At 40.4% G+C, this 24,304-nt stretch overlaps 4 protein-coding genes across 6 annotated transcripts in view; 2 read left to right on the top strand and 2 right to left on the bottom strand.

Annotated features, from left to right (window-relative positions):
• The window catches only part of LOC134672383 (cGMP-dependent protein kinase, isozyme 2 forms cD4/T1/T3A/T3B), a 147,951-nt gene extending 132,474 nt beyond the window's left edge, over window positions 1-15,477 (bottom strand). Inside the window, exon 1 of the mRNA XM_063530247.1 lies at window positions 15,089-15,477. The gene's annotated coding sequence lies outside the window, so the exon portion shown is untranslated. The remainder of the gene's footprint in view (window positions 1-15,088) is intronic.
• LOC134672877 (uncharacterized) lies at window positions 1,031-2,860 on the top strand. Its single transcript, XM_063530825.1, has one exon. It carries the CDS (start codon window positions 1,031-1,033, stop codon window positions 2,858-2,860), a length of 1,830 nt encoding a protein of 609 aa, XP_063386895.1.
• A 1,126-nt stretch (window positions 15,478-16,603) lies between the features above and the next one.
• Window positions 16,604-17,251, top strand: LOC134672876 (uncharacterized). Its single transcript, XM_063530823.1, has one exon. The coding sequence runs from the start codon at window positions 16,604-16,606 to the stop codon at window positions 17,249-17,251; it is 648 nt and encodes a 215-aa protein (XP_063386893.1).
• A 4,065-nt stretch (window positions 17,252-21,316) lies between these two features.
• The window catches only part of LOC134672386 (long-chain-fatty-acid--CoA ligase 1), a 78,850-nt gene continuing 75,862 nt past the window's right edge, over window positions 21,317-24,304 (bottom strand). For all 3 annotated transcript variants that reach the window (XM_063530259.1, XM_063530258.1, XM_063530260.1), the window contains one exon: window positions 21,317-23,882. In XM_063530259.1, the coding sequence (XP_063386329.1) occupies window positions 23,745-23,882 (138 nt within the window). In that variant the 3' untranslated portion in view covers window positions 21,317-23,744. The remainder of the gene's footprint in view (window positions 23,883-24,304) is intronic.

Below are 24,304 nucleotides of genomic sequence, written 5' to 3'. Positions count from 1 at the left end.
TTTTGAGAGTTGATGGAATCTAAAGTCAATAAAGTGTTTCAGTTATATTTTATTTTTTAGCTATGGAATAAAGAACCCAACAAATTATATTATTATTACAGGCACGGACTCTAAAGACTGAAGATGCCCGATTTACACATGTGCAAAATGAATCATTATCCAATGGGCACACTGGATTTGCCCGCCGAGCAATTATAGGTACATACGTAAAAAGTACATTGTTTCACGGTATTCATTCAATGTTATAATAACCATTTATATTGGTTTGAACCGTGACATATTGCCACATTGATTATACAGGGTGGCCAAAAAATAACTGCAGTCCCGTTGTCAGGGAGGCTTTGGGATGGGGAGCCATGTTAGGAAACCTCCAAGAGTGCCCGGGGCCTTTCAATTCCTCTGGATCCTCGTGGATCCGCAGGAAGGGAAAGGGTCTTGGCCGGTGCGCCCCGGAAGCAACAGTAAGTGATCCCCTTATAGGGGTTCGCTTACTGGTGCTACCAATTGTCCTGACAGGGGAGGGAGGGGGGTTTCGCTCAGGAAGTCCTCTGATTTAGGCAGAGGACTCCCCAGATGCGACGGGGGTAGGGTCTGTATGGACCGTAGGGTTGAGGTGGCCTTTGGCTGCTGTGGGCTGTGTGGGTGTAGCTCGAACGGATTTAGTATGGATCTTCCTCTTATCTGCAGAGGATGCCTTAGACTAGATGCACACCAAGGTATGACGAATTAGGAGAAGGGTAGTTACCATGTAACTACCAATAGGGGAGCCTACGCCAGCTCACCTTAAATCCCGGAGATCGTAATATTTTCCCAAAGACCCCCATCATAGGCGCTATGGGGTACGGGAGGTATTGCGGACCGGAGGGTTTGCCTTTATTGGCCGGCCCGCGGGAAGGAAAACCCTATAAAACCCGACAGCGAAGTCGTAAAAACCTGTAGATACCGGGCGACCTCTACAGTATATAGCCACACCTTGGAATGGGCGTCACCTGAGGTGTAGTACTAATCGTCCCTTACTCGTGGGAACCAAATGGCAACAAAACTTAAAAACAATAATAATAAAAACGATGATGCGGATGGAGAGAATTTGGAGATGGACGTATGTAGTGATAGTGGATCTATGGACGGAAGCGGGACTGGTCACCTAACCACGGTGACAGAACCGGTTATTTTAAGTGGAGAGGAGATTTTATTAGGTCCTGCTACTGACGAGTCGCCTTTGATAGGTGGACACGCTTTACGCAAAAGGTCAGCAAACAAAGTAATAGATCTTGAATCTGAAGGCGCATCTGATCTAGATGAAGTGCAACCAGCGGCGGCAAAAATGTCAACTAGCCACAGAGGTGGTAAAGCTAGTGCCGGCCGAGTGTCGGAGTTAAGTCGGGCCAGGGCGGAACTTCGTGCTGCGGAGGAGGAGGCCCGTGAAGAAGCCGCTAACAGAGAATGGCGAAAACGCCTCCAAGAGCCGGTTCCATCAGAACTGCCCAACTCAGGGGCAGATTTGGTTCACACCGCTGACTCGGCCGATGACATATCTGTCAAAGATCTAAAAGCCAAAATGATGACGGTAACAGAGATGACTAAAAATATGAGGGGAAAAAACGGTAAGGACCTGAAAGAAGAAATTACTGCTTTAAACAACATGGTAAATATCCTTGCCTCCCGGTCGGAGGCGGAAGAAATCCGCCGCCTAAGAGCGGATAACAACCGACTGCGGCGGGAAGTTGAAAATATGAAGACCGAAATGAAGGCTTACCGGCGAGACTATGCGGAAATGAGAGCTTCTTTCTCGGCGGACAGCAAGACTCATTCTCAAAATAAAGTTCTCTCAGTGGACAGCGATGGAATAGAGGAACTCAGGAAGTCGATTATATCCTCCGTAGGAAATATAATAAACGCGCGGTTTGCAGGAATCGAGGACCGTCTTCTTCCACCTAAGCCATGCCGGCCCCCATTGGCTGCAGACAAGAATCTAAGTTTACAAACTCAGAGCCAAAAGACGAACTCTAATGTCACTGCCAGTTCAGTGGAGAGTAGAACTGAAGCGCCTACTCCGTGGCAACCGACTGCTACTGCTAGCTCACTATCCGCAGGGACGAGTGAAACTAGTTCTCACCAAGTGCAGATCAATCAAAAAGGCCCGGCAGATAAGGACGGGTTTATTCCAGTCCGCAATAAAAAGAAAAAGAAGCCAAAAAAGACACCTGCTGCTAGTGTGGTGCCAGAGACGAGGAAAACGGCCGAGAAAAACAAGGCCAAGACCAAACGTCCAGTGCTGGAGGGGGTTGCAGCTGTCACCCGGCCCACCAAGTGTGCCACTGTGCGTATAATGGATCTGGACGATTCTGCTACAACCGAAAGTGTCATAGCGGTTATAGCCAGGATTGGGGGCTGTGCTGTCAATCTAGTGAAGGCGGGTGGGGTCCAACGCGGTCCTGGGGGAATGGGTGCCATAGTGGTAAGGTGTCCTGTAACTGCGGCTAAAATATTGGTGGAAAAAGGACGCGTTCTAGTAGGCTGGAGCTCTGCGCGTGTAATTGCATTGGAGCAGCTCCCAATGAGATGTTATCGCTGCATGGGTGTAGGACATACGAAGCCATTGTGTCCGTCTGAGGTAAGTAGGGAGCATCTCTGTTACCGGTGTGGCGAAGAAGGGCACCGAGCAGCATCTTGCTCAGTACCAGTGCCTAAGTGTGTTGTGTGCGCAGAGACAAATAGGCCCCACGCTCATGTGATGGGTAGCCCACGATGTAAACCTACACCTGTAACTGGAAAGGTGGCCTCACGGACCGGGACTGCTTCCAGTGCTGGCCCCCCTAAGGAACGAGAGAATGCCGAAACTAATAATATGCAAGAGTAATGGATCAAGGTTCGCGTACTGAATTCCTTCAGACTAACCTTAACCACTGCATTGCGGCCCAGGATCTTTTCCTACAGTCTATGATGCAGTGGCAGGTCGATATAGGAGTGGCTTGCGAGCCTTATTTTATTCCGTCTCAACCACATTGGGTGGGCGATTTGGATGGTCTGGTGGCCGTGACTGTGCGTCCGGGCGGGCAGTTTCCGCTAACACTTCTTGAGAGAGGCACAGGATTTGTTGCAGCAAGTTGGAGGGAGTATGTTGTTCTGGGAATTTACTTCTCTCCCAATCGCACTTTGATAGAATTTGAGCTTTTCCTGGACTCTATCAGAACGGTGGTCGGCAGATGGTCTTCGAAGCCTATGTTAGTTCTTGGCGATTTCAATGCGAGATCCCGGGTGTGGGGTGATACCGTCACGAACTCACGCGGTAGGGCCCTTGAAACTTGGGCTCTTCACGCAAATATGGCCTTGTTAAATCAAGGAACATCTCAGACCTGCGTACGGTATCAGGGAGGATCCGTGGTAGATGTCTCATTTGCTACACCTGCCGTAGCGCGAAGAGTACAGGGATGGAAAGTGGAAGAAGAAGTGGAGACCCTATCGGACCATCTTTATATTCGATTCGCTGTCTCTCCTTCTTCTGTAACGACGACACCGAACAGAGGGCACAGCCGATTTGTACGTTGGGCATGCACGAAAATGGATCGGGAATTTGCGCGGGAAGCAGCACTTGTGCAGCGCTGGGCGACCTCTAATGCAATGGTAGAGCGGTCCTCGGTAGATGAGTTGGCCGATCACTTATGCGACTCTCTGGTTAAGGTATGTGATGCCGCCATGCCTCGGATTCGGCGGCAACCACCCAGGCAACATGTCTATTGGTGGTCATCAGATATCGAAAATTTACGAACGGTGTGTAATATTGCTCGAAGAGCATACGTGCGTTATCGGAGACGTTATGGTTTAGACCCTGTAATGGAAGAACACCTGCGAAGCATCTACAGGGAAAAGCGGAAAGAACTGCAGAAGGCAATCAGTCAGTCGAAAGCTAGGGCGAGAGAGGAAATTCTGGCCAGCCTAAGTCGAGACCCCTGGGGACGCCCCTATAAAACTGCACGCAAGAAACTTATAGCGCAAGGTGCCCCTGCGACTGAGACTCTATCACGGGAGACTGTAGAAAGGATCATGGAAGCTCTATTCCCGGTCTCGCTGGGACATGATCCTCCTATAATGGCGCCCCCCTCTCTCGAAACGACATATAACGAGACAGATGTCCCGCCAATAAGAGATGAAGAAATGACGAAAGCTTTATATCGGCTTCGTAAGAGACGCACGGCTCCAGGACCAGATGGGGTGCCCGGTCGACTACTGTTTATTGCCGCAGAGTCATGGGTGGACTGGATCCAGGATTTTTTCAACAAGTGTCTTCGTACTGGACAATTCCCGAAGCGATGGAAGACAGGCAGGGTCTGCTTGATCCCCAAACAGGGTCGCCCGAGTGGTCAACCGTCTGGGTACAGACCCATAGTGCTGCTGGACGAGGTGGGTAAACTGCTTGAGAAAATCTTAGCTGACCGCCTCGTCCGACACCTGGAAGAAGTGGGCCCAAACCTCTCTGACAAGCAATTCGGCTTCCGTGCGGGCCGATCGACAGTCGACGCAATAGACCACCTGAAAGCGCTCTCAAGAGAGGCTACAGATGGCGGAAATGTAATGCTGGCAGTCTCCTTGGATGTCAAGAACGCTTTTAACAGTCTCCCATTCGAAACGCTTAAGGAGGCACTTCGTTTCTTTAAAGCACCTACCTATCTGCAGCGACTGCTGAACAATTATTTGGAAGATCGGTACGTAGCGTGGGAAGACGGAAATGGTGAGCTTCTTCGGCGACCAGTTGAATTGGGTGTCCCTCAGGGTTCCGTTCTGGGGCCCACGTTATGGAATGTAGGGTTCGACTGGCTATTACGGGGCCCAGTCCTGCCAGGAATGAATGTGTTGGCCTATGCAGATGACACTCTTATTACGTGTCGGGGTTTCTCATATGAAGATGCAGCGAGGAAGGTGACCATTGGCACCTCACTTGTGGTTGAACGAATCCACCAGTTGGGTCTCGAGGTATCCCTTCCAAAGACGGAAGCTCTGCTTTTCCATGGTCCGAGAAAAGGACCCCCTCGTAATGCCAACATTAGAGTGAACGGGGAGGTTGTGGCGGTAAAGCCCCAAATGAAATACCTTGGCCTCCTCTTAGATGGCCGTTGGCAATTCACGGCGCACTTCGCCAGTCTTGCCCCTAGGCTGATGTCTACAGCTGCAGCCCTCGGTCGGCTGCTTCCTAACGTGGGTGAGCCAAATTCTATTTGTAGACTCCTTTACTCTCGTGCCCTGCGGAGTATGGCCCTATATGGCGCTCCCATATGGGTTGGTGCCCTTTCTGCCGATAATAGGGCTCTGCTCCGCAGACCACAGAGGGCAATATCTTTGAGAGTTGTACGTGGATATCGTACGGTTTCATTTACAGCGGCAACGATCCTGGCTGCAGACCCTCCCTGGGACCTTCAGGCTCACATTCTTGCGGAGGTTCACCGCTACAGAGCTGGGAGAAGAGCGGCGGCAGAGTTCCCAGATGGAGAAGAAGTTCGAAGTATCCGGGCATCTGCACAAGTGGAAACACTTCGCCGATGGAGGGCAGAACTAGACGATGCAAAATATGGACTGATGACGGTAGATGCAGTACTGCCGCATCTAGAACGCTGGGTTGAAAGGAGGCAAGGTGCGCTAACTTTCCACATGGTGCAGATACTTACTGACCATGGATGCTTCGGTAAGTACCTGCATCGCATAGAGAGGGAGGAATTCCCCATGTGCCATGAGTGTGGCGCGCCTGTAGACACGGCGCGTCATACTCTTGAGGAGTGCCCCGCTTGGGGGCCCCAGCGGGCCACCCTTCAAGCCACCCTAGGTGCAAACCTTTCATTGGCGAGCATTGTTAATGCCATGCTCGACAACGAAGAGGCATGGAAGGCGATGGCCTCCTTCAGTGACGAAGTCATGTCGCAAAAGGAAGCAGCGGAGCGTGTGCGCGAGAACGATCCAGACGCACATCCACTTCGCCGACGACGGGCTGGGGGCAGAGCCAGGCGCTATGCGCGTTTGCTGCCTCCACCGTAGTGAGCTACGCAGGGCCCCGGGGGAGTTCCTGCGGGTAAAAGCTCACAGGACTGGGGTGCTAACCAACTAGCACCCAAAATGCTTACGGCCTGCAGGCCGACCGCCGGGGCGCACGCGGTCGAATGCTGATAGCGACCCTGCGGCACCCTATCTGAGGCGGAGCCGGCACTCGTTGGTGGTTTTAGACGGTAGTCCTTCATTGGTTAGTCCGTCATCCCCCCTGGTTCCCCCGGACCAGGTGGCATGCGTAAACGCATTTCCCCAACGTAAAAAAAAAAAAAGGGGAGGCTTTGGGATTATACTGAGCAACTTTTACTATGAGACCAACCCCGAAATCGCGAAAAATCCCTGGTCAACAGGAATGCAGTTATTTTTTAACCACCGTGTGCATACATTTTTTTAAACACTGAAGTACCTACTGTGTTTGACATTTATATTCATATAATATATAGGTACCTATATGTCATTGATATGTCATCCTTTGACGTCTCGTCCCTAGTCGTACTATTCCTTCTAAATTTATCTGACTTTATTCTGACTCGCTAAACAAACCTTGGCAACAGTTGGAAAAGAATCCGATATAAATTTAAAACATACCTAACATCAAAACAAAATATCAAGGTAAATACTTTTGACCTTACGACCAATACAAATGCTCCTTACCTATATTATCTCATCGAATTTTCCTTTTAGTGAGGCAAATGATAAGCATGATACTTAGAGTACAAATATATGTAACAGTTAATACCATAAACACGCCAAAATGTTAAAGATATTCAATAAAAACTTAAAGTTATAAGATATCAAAGCCAAAATTCTGTTTTTGCTTGCCATTTTCCACGAATATGCCGATAGTGCTGATCAAGTTACTTGACACAAATCCCTGCTAATATAATAAAAGGAAATGAACTGTCTGTCTTTAGTGTCTGTTGTGTTGACAGTTAGAGTCTGGCTAGCCAAAAATTGTTGACAGATATTTCGTTGTTATATCACCAATTGTCTATGATTTAAAAAAAAAGCTAAATGTCAGTTGTCAATTTATGTCATTCATTCAAATTGTTTGCGGATAGTTGCGGTTTATAATGGGTTTATTTTAAATAATATTAGTAATGTCTATCCTGAGTGAGGTTCGCAAACTATTATTGAAGCTCGTAAATAATTACGACAATGTGCGAAGTCGACGTGTAGCGTTGTATAACGAAAAACTGCAATGTTTACAACTCCTAAACAAATGTAAACAAATCAGGAGGTTGGTGCTCTTTAAATATTTTGATACTTAGCATTTAACATATTTGGCATAGTACTTATATATTTTTTTTGGTGATGGCTTAAGATTACGGTATTATCGAGCTAGGTCTTATTTACACTACATTTCATTTATCGCCTTGTTACAATGGTATATGGTGAGAAAGTGTTAACATATGTGTTTATCGTTGACTGTACTTTACATAGTGGTAGAAATTATGTGAGCTGACTTTGAGTGCACGTCAACGTATATTTAACTTATATCCTTAGATACCTTACGTGTGCATAGAAAATCAAAAATATTTTCTAGTATCCAAACTATAATTCCTACTATACAAAGTGTGACCAGCCGAAGATTTTTTGAATTTCCCGCCGAACATTTAGGTAAAATTTCAGTAGCCAGACTCTACTTTACCTCCTCACATCTAAACTGCTGAACTTAGATGAAAGTGTATGGAGATAGTTTGAGTCCCGAAGAAGAAAATAGGATAGTTTATATCACGAAAATTATCATTCCACTTCTATGCAGACGAAGTCGCAGGCAGAAGGTACCATAAAAAATTAAAATAGGATAGGTAATATCGTCATCCCAAAATTGGGGCTATATACACAGATAAGTGCGGGCATTGACCCTGCGGCACTCTAGTGATATTATAATCCGTGTAACCTGTTGAAAAGTTAACAGTGCGTGTCTCTACGGTCGCCTGCGTTTCCATAAGGTTACACCTGAATTTAATTTAATTCAAAATTATGTGTGTAATTGTGTACGCCATATACAGCTAACAAACGTGTTAGAAACGTGCCCAACAGTGACTATCAACATAGTGTTAAAAAGGTATTTGAAGCTAGTCATATCTCTGCAATTTAATCTTAATCAGACTAATAAAAATAATTATTTGTGATTAGTGTTTTGTAAAATAGAGAGTACACATACATAGATATACATACATAAAATCCCGTCCTTCGTCTTTGAAAATCACATCAAATCAACAACAAACCGTAGCGGAATTTTAGTTATGACGTGGTTCTGGCCGATCCCAATATTACAATGAGACTGAACATCATTTCAAATTATTTTAACGCTCCTGCCGGCCTAGCCAAGGTTACAATCGCTATCGCTTCGACAACGAAAAGCTTCATGTCTCTCTATCACTCTTCTATATTAATGCGATAGTGACAGTTGCGTTTCGATCGCTACGTAGCGTAAGCGATTGGCATCTTGGCTACGCGGCCTGAGTTGTTCAATTTTAGTATTAGTGATAGCGGTACAGCCTGAAATTCGGGAATCAGCTGCAAATGGTGTTAAAGGTATGAAAATCGGCACGATTAATCTTTAGGATATTTGAATCAATTTGACCCGTAGCACCAAAAAAAAAAACAAACAGAAAGGAGTTATGACGTCATCTTTTTTTTGTATGGAAAAATAAAAAAAATTGTTCAGAAACCTATCGTGTGTGGTATTAAATGAAAGGGCGTTTTAAGCCGGTTCTAAAAATATATCACATTATTATATTTCCGTCACTTGCATTCAATTAAAATTAAAATAATTTTCAAAACATACCAAGTTTGGGCTCCTCCAGATACGAAACCGTTGAATCATTTTTTGCAAAATATACCTCAAGTAATACCCAATATCCTCATATCTAACCCCAAGAAATTAATTTCGAAAATATTTAGTTTTAGTATCATTTTTAAATTTTTTATTATTACAAATTGTGATCTATCAATCTATCAATGAAACGGCCTCCTAGCCTAGTCGATAGTGACCCTGCCTATGAAGCAGGCAGTCCCAGGTCCGAATCCTGGTAAGGACATTTATTTGTGTGTTTATCATCATCATCACACAAATAAATGCCCTTACCAGGGCTTGTATATATTTGTATATGGGCATTTATTTGTGTGATGATGATGAACACACAAATAAATGCCCTTACCAGGATTCGAACCTGGGACCTCCTGCTTCATAGGCATGGTCACTATCGACTAGGCTAGGAGGCCGTTTCATTGATAGATTGATAGATTACAATTTGTAATAATAAAAATAAAATAAAAATTCTAAAACTAAATATTTTCGAAATTAATTTCTTGGGGTTAGATATGAGGATATTGGATATTACTTGAGGTATATTTTGCAAAAAATAATTCAACGGTTTCAATCGTATCTGGAGGAGCCCAAACTTGGTATGTTTTGAAAATTATTTTTATTTTAATTGAATGCAAGTGATGGAAATATAATAATGTGATATATTTTTAGAACCGGCTCAAAACGCCCTTTCATTTAGTACCACACACGATAGGTTTCTGAACTTTTTTTTTTATTTTTCCATACAAAAAAAGATGACGTCATAACTCCTTTCCGTTTGTTTTTTTTTTTGGTGCTACGGGTCAAATTGATTCAAATGGCCTAAAGATTAATCCTGCCGATTTTCATACCTTTAACACCATTTGCAGCTGATTTTGGTCAACCGCTACTACTATAGGGTACATCGCCAATTATTAGCCAGTTTTCAATTACTGGCCACCTATACTAAAATGAATTCTGTGTATAGGTGAATAGAACTCATTTTTGTAAGAGGCGGCCAGTTATTGAACGAGTGGGTTGTGGATAAATTTCAGTTACTGGCCATTTTCCTTATACTGAAAATGAGTTTTATTTATCTGTAAATAGAATTCATTTTTGGAATAGGTGGCCAGTAATTGAAAACTGGCTAATAATTGGATTTTCGTACCTTATATACTAAAATGAACTTTGTTCACCTATAAATAGAAATCAAATTAAGTGGCCAGTAATTGGGGGGTGGCTAGTAATTGGCGATGTACCCTATTCTATTTTCAAACTTGTGACCGGTGGTCGCACGCAAACACTGAATTTAATTGAAAATAAAGATAGATTTTCATACCCGCATGTTGCTATCTCTACTGCACACGCATAATTATATTTCTGTCAAACTCGCACAGTGATATTGACAACCAGCGGTTCATGGATGGATGTGCATATCCACAAATCATCATGGGCGGGACAGAAATATAATTATGCGCGTGCAATAGAGACAGCAACAGGCCGGTAAGTGTACGAAAATCTATCTGGAAAGAGTCTCTGTTTTTTTTAAATAACAAATATATAAAGAACGGCAATTAGGTATCAAAGTCCAAAGCGTTCCGAAAGTGGTTCCCTGGCCTTGTTCCCTAACAACATCTTTGTTTACCTCGGTCAGTGTATAATTATTTCGTTGGCACGTCTCATTTAAAGGCATTGCGCCACTTTATAGCATTTCGAAATGTGCGTTTATTGGGGCTTTATGTTTAATATTGTTCCGATTTTAATTGCAAAAGTTTGCGAATGATAATTACGACTCCTTTTACAATGCTTTGCATCAGTACTTTTTTATTCTTGAACAACTTTTTTTAAATTAAGGCATGCCACGCAACGATCCAATCCTAAAAAAATAATATTTCGTTAAAAATTATATTGTGACGAAACAACATACAAATATTTTGGGGCCATTTTACACTGAATGCCAGATTATTCTTTAGGAAACTTAACTTACCTCTGACTAGGTAAACTATAACTAGTACTTATAACCACAACAACAAACTAAACTAAGAGCCTAGTGCCAAAGTCAAAATACCTATCGTCATCTGCCTCTCTATCACTCTTGCATGTTTTAACGCGCGCGAACGGTAGAGAAGCAGATTATGAAATTGTAATTACCAATTTTCGTTGTAGGCCTTCTTATCGTGTAAACTCTTTTCCTTCTTATTTCTTTCTTTTCTCTCCATCTTTTCCTTTCTGTTCTTTTTCTTTTTTTGTTTTTCTTTTTTTTTAGCTTTATTTTTTCTTTCTTTCTCTCAGAATGTCTCAGGATGAGATTAGCTCTGGACCGGGACAAGTGGTGATATGATAAAGATGATGATGAAACTCGTTATCATCCTGAAGTAACTCTTTCGAATTTTTTACAGCCTACCAAGAATATTCATATTCAAGATGATAACCGGAACCGCATGTAATTCTTTATTTTAAGTATTAGCAAAAATAATAGATAGTATAGAGGGGTCCTGTAATTGTAAATTTTGTAGTCACAGTAAATTTACTGTCATCTATCGACACACGACTAAAACTCAAAATGAAAACGTATAAAATTATCAAAAAAAAATATGGATAAATGATTTTATTATTTTTATATCATTTTGATCCATGTTCATTCACTGATATCTATGTAATTAAATATGAAACGGTGTCGTCACGCCATCTAGCTGAGCATAGGCTAAAGGTGTGTGCGGCATCTATCCGAGAATGACTTTTTCTTGATTTCCGAGGCACGTTTTTTCCTTAGACTTTATTCATCTTATACGAAGTTACATATGTCTTTGGTATTAGGTACCTATAACATTGGACTTGACACTACTTCAATTTCAATTTCATTGACAAAACTCACGTTTTCCTTTACTTTACTTACATCTGATAATAGGAAACAAATAGATAATACGAAAACGAATCGTTTTATGTTTTTCCGATACCCTTATCACTCTTATCAGACATCAAATATCGAGACGAGCTTAAACAGGGCAGTGACGTGACAAGTTTACGTAACAGCATGATCTTGGCCGACTTTAGATTATCAATTCTTTTGTTTCTATCTGAAATTTATTTTGACCGACTGCCGTATTCGAACTTCAAGATATTCACAAGAGACGACACGTACTAGATCCATTCTAGATACGTTATGGTTTAGATATCAACTAGTTCTGTTTTGCAGCGCAATTCGGGCAACCAATGTCACTTTTACGTTAGATAGAGTAAGATATCTGTTAGATGTGAATTGGATCTCCAAGTCATATCCTGTGGAAATCGTTCAAGAGTAATTAATATCTCCAGAATCGCGCAAATGTCAAATTTGACAGGTTAGATCTTAAACATATCGTTATCGTATCTTGGTGATGTCTAAAAGATGTCTAATAGATGTCTATTTCAAAATCCAAATCGGGCCCCGAGTTGTGTGGAGAGAGAAGGGGGTACCACTTAGCGAACGTCTCTGACTAATCGCACTACAGTTAAACCAAGAAAAGCCTGCAGCGATTTTGATCGCCACCGCAATGCAAGTGTTATTTATACGTCATACTTTCATAGAAGTTTGACTTTTAAATTAACACTTACACTGCGTGGGCTATCAAAATCGCTGCAGACTTTTCTTGGTTTAACTCTACCAATTGACACCTGACACTGACAACTGTATATTTCGGAGTGAGTAACGTACCACAATACGTAGTGTCAATATACTATACATACACTTACATGTTCGGCCAGGAATGTAAGGCGAATTGTCATTATTAGGCGTAAATTGTCACAGAGAACAGAGGCAGGGCGAGTTGTTAGGGTTCTGTACCCAAAGGGTAAAACGGGACCCTATTACTAAGACTTCGCTGTCCGTCCGTCCGTCTGTCCGTCTGTCCGTCCGTCCGTCCGTCCGTCCGTCTGTCTGTCACCAGGCTGTATCTCACGAACCGTGATAGCTAGGCAGTTGAAATTTTAACAGATGATGTATTTCTGTTGCCGCTATAACAACAAATACTAAAAACAGAATAAAATAAAGATTTAAATGGGGCTCCCATACAACAAACGTGATTTTTGACCAAAGTTAAGCAACGTCGGGCGTGGTCAGTACTTGGATGGGTGACCGTTTTTTTTTTCTTTTTTTTTCAGATTTTTTTTTTGCATTATGGTACGGAAACCTTCGTGCGCGAGTCCGACTCGCACTTGGCCGGTTTTTTTTAAATTAGAGATTGTTATAGATCCGCAATTCACAGATTTACTGATTCAGAGAGTTCGGCATTATTGAGCGAAAGCAATCGGATTACAATGCCAGGGCACGCCAAATACATATTATGTGACGTAGCACTAGCAGATACCTTTAGATTAGTTTAGATTAATGAGTGGCTATCGATTTCTATCGATACGAGTGATATGGTGGTAGGGCGTAGAAAAATTTGGACAGATAACGCTATTTGTACATTTGGCAATGATTTCAGAAGCCAAAACCTAACCTATGCTCCCATGAGCAGGGATATTTTTTCACGATTCGGAGAAATATATGTTGTCCAGTATGACTATATTGAACATCATCATCAAAACCTCGGATACTCTAGGGCCACCCCGCATTAGCGTCTCTTGAGCGTCGGCATCCAGTCAGCGCTATAGAAAATAGCGCCGCTGCGCAGTTGCGCCAACGTGGCGTCGAGGAGCAGCCATAGAGACCCTAGAGTGGGGTAGCTCTTAGAATCGGCAATTTTAAACCACTGATCACGATGAGTTAATTACCACTCTTATCTCTCATCTAGGGAGTTCTATCTAGGGTCTATTAACTTGTCAGGATTTTTGGTCTTTTGTCAGAATTGCGACGGACTTGGCGAGTTTTTTAAAAACCTCTTGTAACCACTAGAAGTCAGATAAAAGTTTAGACTTTTAGGACTGGCCAGAGGAAATGGAACGTTATACCTACTGTAAGCACAGAATAAATAACAGTACTAGGTACAGAAGACTCACTCTCTAACAAAACGCGTCTCTTACGATCAGCACAGATATGGCCGATAGGTGGCGACAGCGCCACGCGCGGCTTATGGCAAACCCCAAAATTGGGGTCGAACGGATGTACTTTTAGCTACCTGTAGCAAAGCGACGAAATCTCGGAGTGAGACACGCCTGCTGTAAGTAGTTACAGCATATGTTTATAACTGGCATAAACAACATACAGTAGGTAGGTAGGTAGTAGGTACCCTAGGTGTGTATGCAAAATAACACATTCATTTCCGTACATGTAACCTACATATCACGTTCAGTAGTCGTTAATGTCGTTATCGCATACCTAATCTTAATGTTTTGTGCGACATATGTGCGTATCTTTATTCTTATGATGGTAAACAACCCGTCATAAAATCGAGTCATCAAATCACTAATCCAATCAGAATACGATTTACCAACCAGGCTCAGGTATTTACCAACCCGGTAGGTACTTTAATTATTCAAACAGATAAAAAAACAGGGAAGTAGGTATTTTTCATTCGATTTACAAAAGTCATGGTACATTAGTAAAAGCAAATTAAAAACGTAGGTATTACGTAGGTACAAGAGAAAAGGGCTGTACATACTGCGCAGTGCGCTAGACACTAGGCGGTCTTAATTATTTCTATTTGCGGAGATAGGTATCATACATACAGTTTGGGTAGTTATTAATTAGATATCTACTGAAGTTTTATTGTAGGTATTTTACTGTTTTCCTCGTGCGTCCAGTAAGGTAACGCCTCTAAGTTTATTGGTAGGTACCGTCAGGCTTAAGTCATCAACGTAATTGTGAGAAAAAAATATGTATGTATTAATACAAAGTACCTAGAAGGAATATATAGGTATGTACTTAGTTTATTCATTAAGTTTCAACAAATAAACAAAGTAAAAAATGTTTAATGACGATGATATCCATACCTACACCTAGCGACTCGCCGGTTAAAACCTTAGTGTTCATAACGTAAACCTACCTATTCATAGTAAAGAAACCAACACGATACATTGGTATGCATGCAAGTAATACTAACTTAGGCGCTACACACTTAGGTAAGGTACCTAAGTAGCCGTTACGACAAATAGTGGCAAATGCATTGAATCAAGTAAACTGCTGATTAACTGCCGTGCCAGTGAGATATTTATAGAAACAGAGATCACGTCTTTGTCTCTGTAATATCAATCAAGCGTTATTATCCAAAGCGTCGACTGACACCGGTCCAAACAATATTACGTAACCTAAAAGTTAACAAATACAAGTTTACTCACCTAACTCATCTTGAAACGCCATCCACAATTTGCCAAACAACATGTTTACACTAGAATATAGATTAGTTGCACAGAGAGGTTATAAACACGACTGTCTGTTAACGTCACGTCATTTTGACAGGTCACAGGCGATGTCATCGCCACCTGTTTTGTTGGATACGCGTATTGTCATCGCTGGTGTATTTTGTGCCCGAATGCCATAGTTTTGGGAGCGAGAGAAATGGATAGAGAGGAGCGATCGTGGCGTCTGTGGCCAATGAACGGCGCGGTTAGGCTGGCAAGGTCACCGCTGGCGGAGCGGGCCACTAGATGGCAGCACGAGGCGCGGTCGCGACGCGAGTTGCTAGCGTGAAGCCCGCATGCCAACTAACAGAAACAGTAGATGCCCCTACGTGATGCGCCGATAAGCGGTATAAGGTATAAAATCTATAAATAAAAACGCGCGGCGTTGTGAATATGAATGAATGCTCAAGCAATTTTATTACGCTTGTTTGAGTACGTCATTATCATTACATCCCATTGCATTTTAATTGTAGTACAGTTTACGAAGGATCGCACCTACAATTGGGCAAACACGTAGCTAGGCGGAAGTTCAGCAAGGAACAACGCCAATTATAACCATTGTTATCATAATTGAACACTGTTTAATCGTAGGTACTTATATGTATAATATATCTACTTAACAGTAGATTAAACAGTAGAGTACCGACTTTTTATGTCATCTAGCAATAAACATTTTAATAGGTTCGAAGTCATGCTAATAATAGATTGATTACTTCGCGCTGAATGATAATCAGTGTAGTTATCGATCAAGGTTATTTTTCTAAATAATAGATGTACTTGAATAACTCCGCCGTGGTAGTAACATTTTATTCAATAAATTATTTCAAGAGGGATATCAGAATATCACTATTTTTAACTACTTTCGCTACTTGGCGGTAGATGGCGTTAATTTGTAGTCTTTTGTACTCAGTTGGATTAGACATTTAATAAAAATTCTTAGTTTTAATTTTAACGTACAGTCACCTGCAATAATAAGTTACTCTTCGAGGGCCGCAGAAATATGTGACACGCTCTTATGGCTCAACAGAATAAGACCGTGTCAGATATTTTTGCGGCCTTCGTTGTGTAATAAATATTAGTGCAGGTGACTGTACTGGATTTAATAATAATTTGTATTTGGCTTAGATTCACACGTCACAGGCTAAGCCTAGTGTGGAGATCACTGTACTTCACCGTAACATCCAAGCTATGAAATAAATATGTTTTGAATTTTTGAATTGGAAATAAAGCCAAACGATTCTCACAAATATCAATTCAATAGGAAATATTACGTAAATCCCTGCGTACGGAGCACCACACAAAATTTCGTTATCTGTCTTCTATCGTGTATCTCTCTATCACTCTTGCTTTAATACGAGCGATAGAGTAAGCTTGATAACGAAATTTTAATTTTCGTGTTAGACGGCCTTGATCTCGCCAATACCTCTCGTCAACATCAGTTATGCAGACGACATGGTATTGCTGGGTCCGTCGAGCGACTCGTTACGGCAACTCATTTCTGTGTGTGAGGGGTATGCTGAGCAGCATGGTCTTAGATATAACACAAGCAAGAGCGAGTTTGTACTCTTCAAAGCCAGTAAATACAACCCTACAACAATACCTAGGATCATGCTGTGCGGCGTGCCCTTGAAGAGAGTTGAGAGGTTCAAATACCTGGGGCATATCCTTACAGAAGACCTAAAGGATGACCTGGATATAGAGAGGGAGAGAAGGGCGATGGCGGTGCGCGGTAATATGCTTGCCCGCAGATTTGCAAGGTGTAATGAACAAGTCAAATTGACGCTTTTCAAAGCCTACTGTCAGACGTTCTACACTTGCAGTCTGTGGGTAGGTTTTACACAGAGGGCATACAACGCACTAAGAGTCCAATATAACAATATTTTGAGGATGCTGTTGCGGCTGCCGAAGCACTGTAGTGCGTCCAACATGTTTGCAGAAGTACGTACGGACGACTTTTACGCAATCAGACGCAAGCGTGTGGGATCACTACTCAGGCGAGTGCGTGGCAGCGGCAACGGCCTCCTCAAAGTATTGTCGGAGAGCCTTGACTGCCCTATAACTAAATACTGGGTCGAAGTGGCCATCGGCAGGGCCAAATAGGATGAGGCCGCGACCAATCGTGGGCCAATTTGTCATGTTTTGTTTTGTTTTGTTTTGTTTTGGATATTTTCTGTACCTACTAACTTAGTTATTAAGTCAAAATTGTTACTAACACTATATGGATCTTTGATCTGCAATAAATGATTTTTATTTTTATTTATTTATTTTAATACGGGAGCGTCAAATACTTTAATTAAATACATAGGAAACATCCATGATTCAGGAACAAATATCTGTGCTCACCACACAAATAAATGCCCTTACCGGTATTTGAACCCAGGACCATCGGCTTCACAGGCAGGGTCACTACCCAGCTACCCACTAGGCCAGACCTGTCGTCTATTGGCTGCTATTTAGTGCAAACTTAAATACGACTCATTTGTAGTCAGCCAATTGATTCCTAGGCCACTATAGAACCTAGTCACTTTAACTACTAGACTACATGACATACATCAATAAGCACTGTTGTAGAAGATAAACTAGAGATGGTTCTAGATGGTGTCCAGGGAATCAAATTACTGTAAGTACCTTTATCGATTCTCAAATATAAACAATGTCAGATTGAAATATTAGGTACTTACTATTACATTCCTTGATCCTAACAGGCCTATTCGGATTTCGAGATAATCACAAGATCTTGAGACGATTTAGAGATCAACTAGATCTACATTAGATATCGACTAGATGTGACTTGGATATCTAAGTCATAACTTGTCGAAATCGTTCAAGGGGACCTCCAGAATCGCGGAAACGTCAAATTTGACATATCTATCTTACAAATATCTTTAAATTATCCGTATCGTAACTTGTTGAAGTCTAGTAGAAATCTAATTCATTTTTCGAATCGAGCCGACTAGGTCTTCTTTATAACCTTTCAAGTAATTTGAGCGAAGCGATCAACAACGTTCAAGATTGCTCATGCAACAGTAATGTAGAATTTCGCGTCGACCACTTAAAGAGCGTAGGAGTCTACGAATAAAATGGTCTAATAATAACAGCATCAGATGTTGTTTGAACCGCTTTGGACAAGTTTATTGGAGCGATCCACAATTTTAATGTTCACTCGTTCGACTCGTTTACGCCGATGAGGGGTTGTAAGTAATGGATACTTTGCTGGCCGCAAAAAAATAAGCTTTCATTTACAACATTAGATCGGTATGGTGGGTTTTTTTTAGAGATGCAACGGATAGTTGTTTGGCCGGATACCGGATACCGCATATTCGGTCTGACCATCGGCCGTATATCCGGTATCCGGCCGCTAATATTCGGCCAGCAGAAATATATCTATATTTCGGTTTTTCAGGTGCGCATTCTGCAGGTTTGACCTGTTTCCTAGTAAATGTTCGCGCGGACTCATTTCTAGGTTCGAAATGAGTGCGCTTGCAAGGCAGTGGAGTGATAAATTGTTTTAAAATAATAAACAAGTACGATTATGTCCGTGTCTGTTTCTTAAATCCAATTTGTTTACTCCCAAATCAAGCAACATTACTATCCGGTATCCGGCCGGATAGTAGGTCACTATCCGGTATCCAGCCGTATAGTAAAATAATGGCCGGATAGGCCGGATACCGGATAGTAAATGGATATCCGGTGCATCTCTAGTTTTTTTTTATTATTCTTAAACGTAAATTATTTCTAAAAAACTTTTATACAATGAAATTAACCTTTAACAAGGATGCCGCCGCCAATGGAGCGAGACTCAACTCATTCTTTTTATGTACTGTCAGTGTCAAATGAATAGTTACAGCCAAAGTGGCCACATATATCCCAACACACCTCTGTTACCATAGGAATAGGGTCGTGTGGCCAATTTTTCTGTCACTATAATAGTATGTATATTTGACTCTGATTGTTCTCTGTAGAGAGGCTCTTTGAAGTTTTTTATATTTACTAAATAAAATATCTTTCCTTGAAAAGTTTACCGTTAGATTTTGATATTAAACAGACAGAAATTTTACGGTAAAAACGGAGACGTAAAAAACTATACCGGGAGCCGGGAGCATGTTCTATGCCCGCCGTGGTTTGACCATCTAACAAGAGATTTTCGAGTAGGTATAGCTCAATTTTTTACATGATTGGCTGAACCGTTTTCTTCAAAAAATATCCTCAATATCAGGTCGGACGTAAGTTTGGAAGATTTTAAATATTTTCCTTGTTTGTGTACTATACTGTTTGTTTATAACTTTTACTTGTTTTAAGATCGTTTAGCCAATTATCTAACGGAATAATTATTGAACCAACAAGGTAATCTCTTGAGCAGGTAAGTCATGGTTTTGCTGGCCTCGACTTCCACAAGGTTCTCGACATTTCTGGACATCGGTGTGTTGATGTTTACCCGCACTTCCCGGCGCTTCGATCTCTCAGCACGATGTGTCAAATGTTTATTTTTATTGCGTATGGGAAAAAGTGGGTCGGGTTGATTCCACTATTAGTTTGTTATCGTATTTACACCTACGTTTGATTTTACGATGGGAGATTGCATTCTTTTCTGCTCGTTGATGTCTAGTAGAGCCATTAGCAATTCATTTTGTAGTGACGTGATGAGCTAATGTGTGTTTTTTTATTCTTGGTTTAATTATTTTAAATGTTATACATGTAGGTACTTAGTACTTACCATTTATAAATCAATTAATTAATTTACCTAATATATACGGGTTCCCCATGGTATAATATTTTTCAAAATTTATTCATTGCTTTTTAATCCAAGTCGCTTAACCACTTTCATCTCTAGTTTTAATCTCAATCCTATCCTCTCCTAAGGTCGGATACCTACGTCTATTTTTATCTCGTACCTAAGGATAAAGATAATCAAATACAATTTAGTTCACGGCGACGATCTCACGGCGTTGCGTGAATCACGACATGAAAATAGTCCTCGTGGCTACGATCGTGGGCTCTCAAGAGGTCGTCTGGTCTTATCTGTTTCATTGTCTTAAGATTATCTTAAACGGTCGAATATTTCCCTCCAATCGATCATAATTACAAACCGTTGGCATTAAGGTGAGCTAAGCCTAGGAAAACCAAATCATACCAAATAAAAACACGAATAAAATTATTGTGCTTAGCTTGCGACAAGGTTATACGGGTAAAAAACTATACTAAAGCCCCTATTGCTTGTGTGAGTAAAGTGTTCGAATAGACAAATATTTTATTGCGTTTGCAGTCGGGGACCTTTAAAATAGGAAAAAATTAACACATGAATGTCCAAGAAATAAAATTTATATACTTACCTACAGGCTACAGGTTCAGTCACGATCCTAAATGAGCCTAAACTTTTGCGTTTGCCATTTGTGACGGTGTCTGGCCACTTATATTCCAATATACATATATCCATTAAGTTGAATTAACTAACATATCTAAAATTTACATTTAGCTTTCAATTCGTTTTTAAATAGCAGTCGTTTTTTTTTAATTTTTAATTAATTTTATTTTAAACGTCGCTTCTCACATACTCAAGAAAAACCTATTTTCTTCTTTGATTACTTAAACATCAAATAAACCACTTATATTTATATAAATTTTTCGAGGTGTACAACTTTGAATACAATGGCCCAAGTAAACACAAATCCACTACGTATTTTTACTATGCCACAAATATGCATAATTATGCGACAGTATTTTATTTATCGTTTTTTTACTGTTCCATAGAATCGGCACCTAACCCTAGGTAGGTACCAAACAATTCAATGCTAGGATGTGCCGAAGGTCTCTGACGGAGTCTGACCGATCTGATTGCAGGTAAACGGAATACCATACGTACGAGTTGTGAAGCCTTCAATGTGTACTGTAATATGATAAAATTGATAAAAGTAAGCCTATAAGGTATTACGCCCCGACCATTAAAAACTGCTTGGATGTGGGTCATTGTAAAAAAAAGTATATTAAAAAGAAATAAAATACGTAATCTCGATTGCTTTTAAAATCATTAACGATGTCAAAACGTCAATAACTTTATAAGATAATAATCTTTCGGTATTCAAACACAATTTTACGAGCTAAAGTAAATTAAAATAGGTAATTTACGATCACAACAAAGTGAAGGGAGAGACAATAAAAAAATATGCGAATTATTTAAATTTTTATTAAAAATAAATTATTGTAGCAACTTGCACCAATAACAACAAAATTTTGGTTTGAACAACATGAACGCGCCCGGCGTTCCGCCCAAAGCTGAACCAATCGGATAGCATACACGATATAAAATTATACTAACAAAGTGCGAATATTTTGACCTACACATGTTCCAACATTTCAATTACTTTAAGGAGATATACGGCCAACATCTACTTTTAAACTGTCGACTGACTTGCTTTCTTATATAACTATTTATTTTAATCTTTACTTAGGTTAAAAACAATATTATACCACACAATTTAAAAATAAGTCAGTCGACAGTTTAATAATGATCAAACATAAAGAGATTCACCCGCTAGTTCACAGATCACTTAAATCCACTCAGCAATAACGCCAATAACATATTTAGATAGAAATCTAAAATTAAAATAGGTACCGTCATCAACTGTTGTTTCGATTTTTTTTGCAATAACATAAAAGGTCCATCGATGGACAGTTAACTTGTTACTGTTAATATCTACTTTCGCCTCTTAGTTTTTTGTTAATTTTTCTGTACAAATGTTGTCGTAAACTTTGCATCTATTTTTGTGTTTTACTAACCAGCGTTAACTTTTCATTTTTCTTTTTCAAAACTTGCTTTTGTTCTTAACATACGCTGAGGCTGATCTATGTTATTTTATAATCGTAGATAGGTAATATTCACAGTAAATACGCCGGGTATAAACACAAAAATGGTTGCAATACATTACACAGAAGCTTTCGTTGAAGGATGGTAGAAGGCACAGCTTTCATACGAGTATCCCTACTTACAATACTTTACAAGGTCACATATATATGTATATTGATTTCATACACTGAAAATAAGCTATAAAACTCATGGTAAGTCACAAATAAATTACCAAAATTGTATGTGCATAATCATGGCATATTTAACAATTCAATTTAAACTTAAGAATCCGATATTACGAGAAAAAATGTTAAGGGTCCATGCTACATTTTATAGCATTTATTTTTCAGCGAAATAAAACTCTAAGTACATATTTAAATAAATAGCGCAAGCTAAACGCACTGTCCAAATGAAATTTTTCTATGTATAAATTTATTACAATTTGTATTATAATGTGACTCTAAGCAGTGAATATTGTTTCCAAAAATGTTACAGCTAAAATGTGGGCATTAGTCTTGATTTTTTTTAGTAAGTCGCAGTCGCAGTACCTATAGATAACATGTATTATGTGCTCACTTTTTTCCTTCAACGTTGAATTGCCACGACAATGTATTACCCCCTATAGCTATAAAAAAAGCCTACCTATATGATAACTTTCTTTAACGATAAAAGTCCACTTCAATCAAATTTGTCATGAACAAACATCAAAACCAAGTATGGCTTAGTTTTGGAAAAGGGTTATTTCATATCAAATTCGGTTAAAATGAAGATTTTCCGTAAGCCGCTTGGTAATATTATTCCAAATCACTAAGCAGATTTCCGGAAATGCTTTCTATGTCCTCCGTCTCATACATTTACTAACCTGTCAAAAGTATTGCTTATGATTTTAATTAATTTTAATCTATTATTGTTAGTGAATTGCATATCACTGAAGTAATTGATTATTTATGTTCTAAGGATAGTCTTGAAAGGTAGAATGCTGAGATAAACAGATGACACTAGGATTGATATATTATAGGTGAGTAGGTACAGTTTTTTGTTTTCTTTCATGTATATAATAATGTCTCATTGAAATTCGGACGGTTTTGCAAAACTTCTGTGTATTAAATGAAATCAATTATCAGCCCGCCATCATACCGACGACAATTTTGAGTAAACTAGTCTTTTCTGGATTTGCTTGTGATTAATTCAGAACACTAGAAAGATACAAAAGCGATGAAGACATTAATTGACTGTCCGAGGCACAACGCTCCTCATTATTGCTATCAAAAGGAAAGCAGATGTAAGTGATGTAACTACCAAACTATCAGAACCTACATTGGCTTAAAATTTCTTAATTTTACCTAAGTGAATTGTTTTTGACTTAGTACCTCGTGATCATTTCGAAGCAGTTTAAAAAATAGCATTAAATACTGTCACAACACTTTTCCATGACACCGCCATTCTGATTTACGCTTATCAAGAGTAAAACGATATTATTAAGAAAGTGAAAAGTGACTAAAATTATAAAGAACACATTGTACTGTGATAGGATACTAAAGAGTATAGTGATGTTATACATCACAGTTTAGTCTAATGATTTGGACTGTTTTAATAAAACAGAAGTACTTATAGCGGTGTGTTCACTTACGTCTAATAATATATTTATTTTTATTTTATCATCAAACCCTTCTATTTTATTAAAACAGCCCATTGTAGCTGCAACGTCACAAATAGTTTGTGATAAACATAATTATCTAGTGTATGCTAGTGTTATTCGAGCTGTTTGTACATGTCCTCTATCTGAGGTTTGAAGTAGTTCCTGATCTCTGGCCTCTTCGCCTTCATTGTGGGGGTCAGTAGGCCGTTTTGCACTGAAAATGGATCTGGGTGCAGGTAGATGTCCTTTACCTGTAAACAAAAAATATCATGTAAAAATGCATTTAATTAAATGTAAAAAAAATGTTTAAATATAAAGCATGTCAGAGTAATTTTTTTTTTTTTTATAGCCTGGCTAAGTGTCCCACTGCTGGGCAAAGGCCTCCCCTCGCTTTCTCCACTCAACCCTGTCTTTTGAAGTTTCCCGCCAATCCGGACAAAATACGTCCAAGTCGTCCCGCCATCTCCTTTTTGGTCTGCCTGCACTCCGACTAGCACCATCTATGGTGTTCCGTGGGTCCCACTCCGTAACCATTTTGGCCCACCTTTCAGGGTGCATGCGGCAGACATGTCCAGCCCAGTCCCACTTAAGCTTAGCGGTCTTAACACCTACATCTACAACTCTAGTTTACTCTACTAGAGTCAGAGTAAATAATAAAAAATAAAACGAAACA

Source organism: Cydia fagiglandana, chromosome 17 (assembly GCF_963556715.1).
Source record: "Cydia fagiglandana chromosome 17, ilCydFagi1.1, whole genome shotgun sequence".
NCBI classification, from domain to species: Eukaryota; Metazoa; Arthropoda; class Insecta; order Lepidoptera; family Tortricidae; genus Cydia; species Cydia fagiglandana.
Note: the sequence above shows the minus strand (reverse complement) of the source record. Positions and strands in the feature narration are given on the sequence as shown.

Coding starts and splice junctions, on each gene's coding strand:
- LOC134672876 (XM_063530823.1), top strand. CDS start 16,604: ATGGTATTGCTGGGTCCGTCGAGCGACTCGTTACGGCAACTCATTTCT.
- LOC134672877 (XM_063530825.1), top strand. CDS start 1,031: ATGGCAACAAAACTTAAAAACAATAATAATAAAAACGATGATGCGGAT.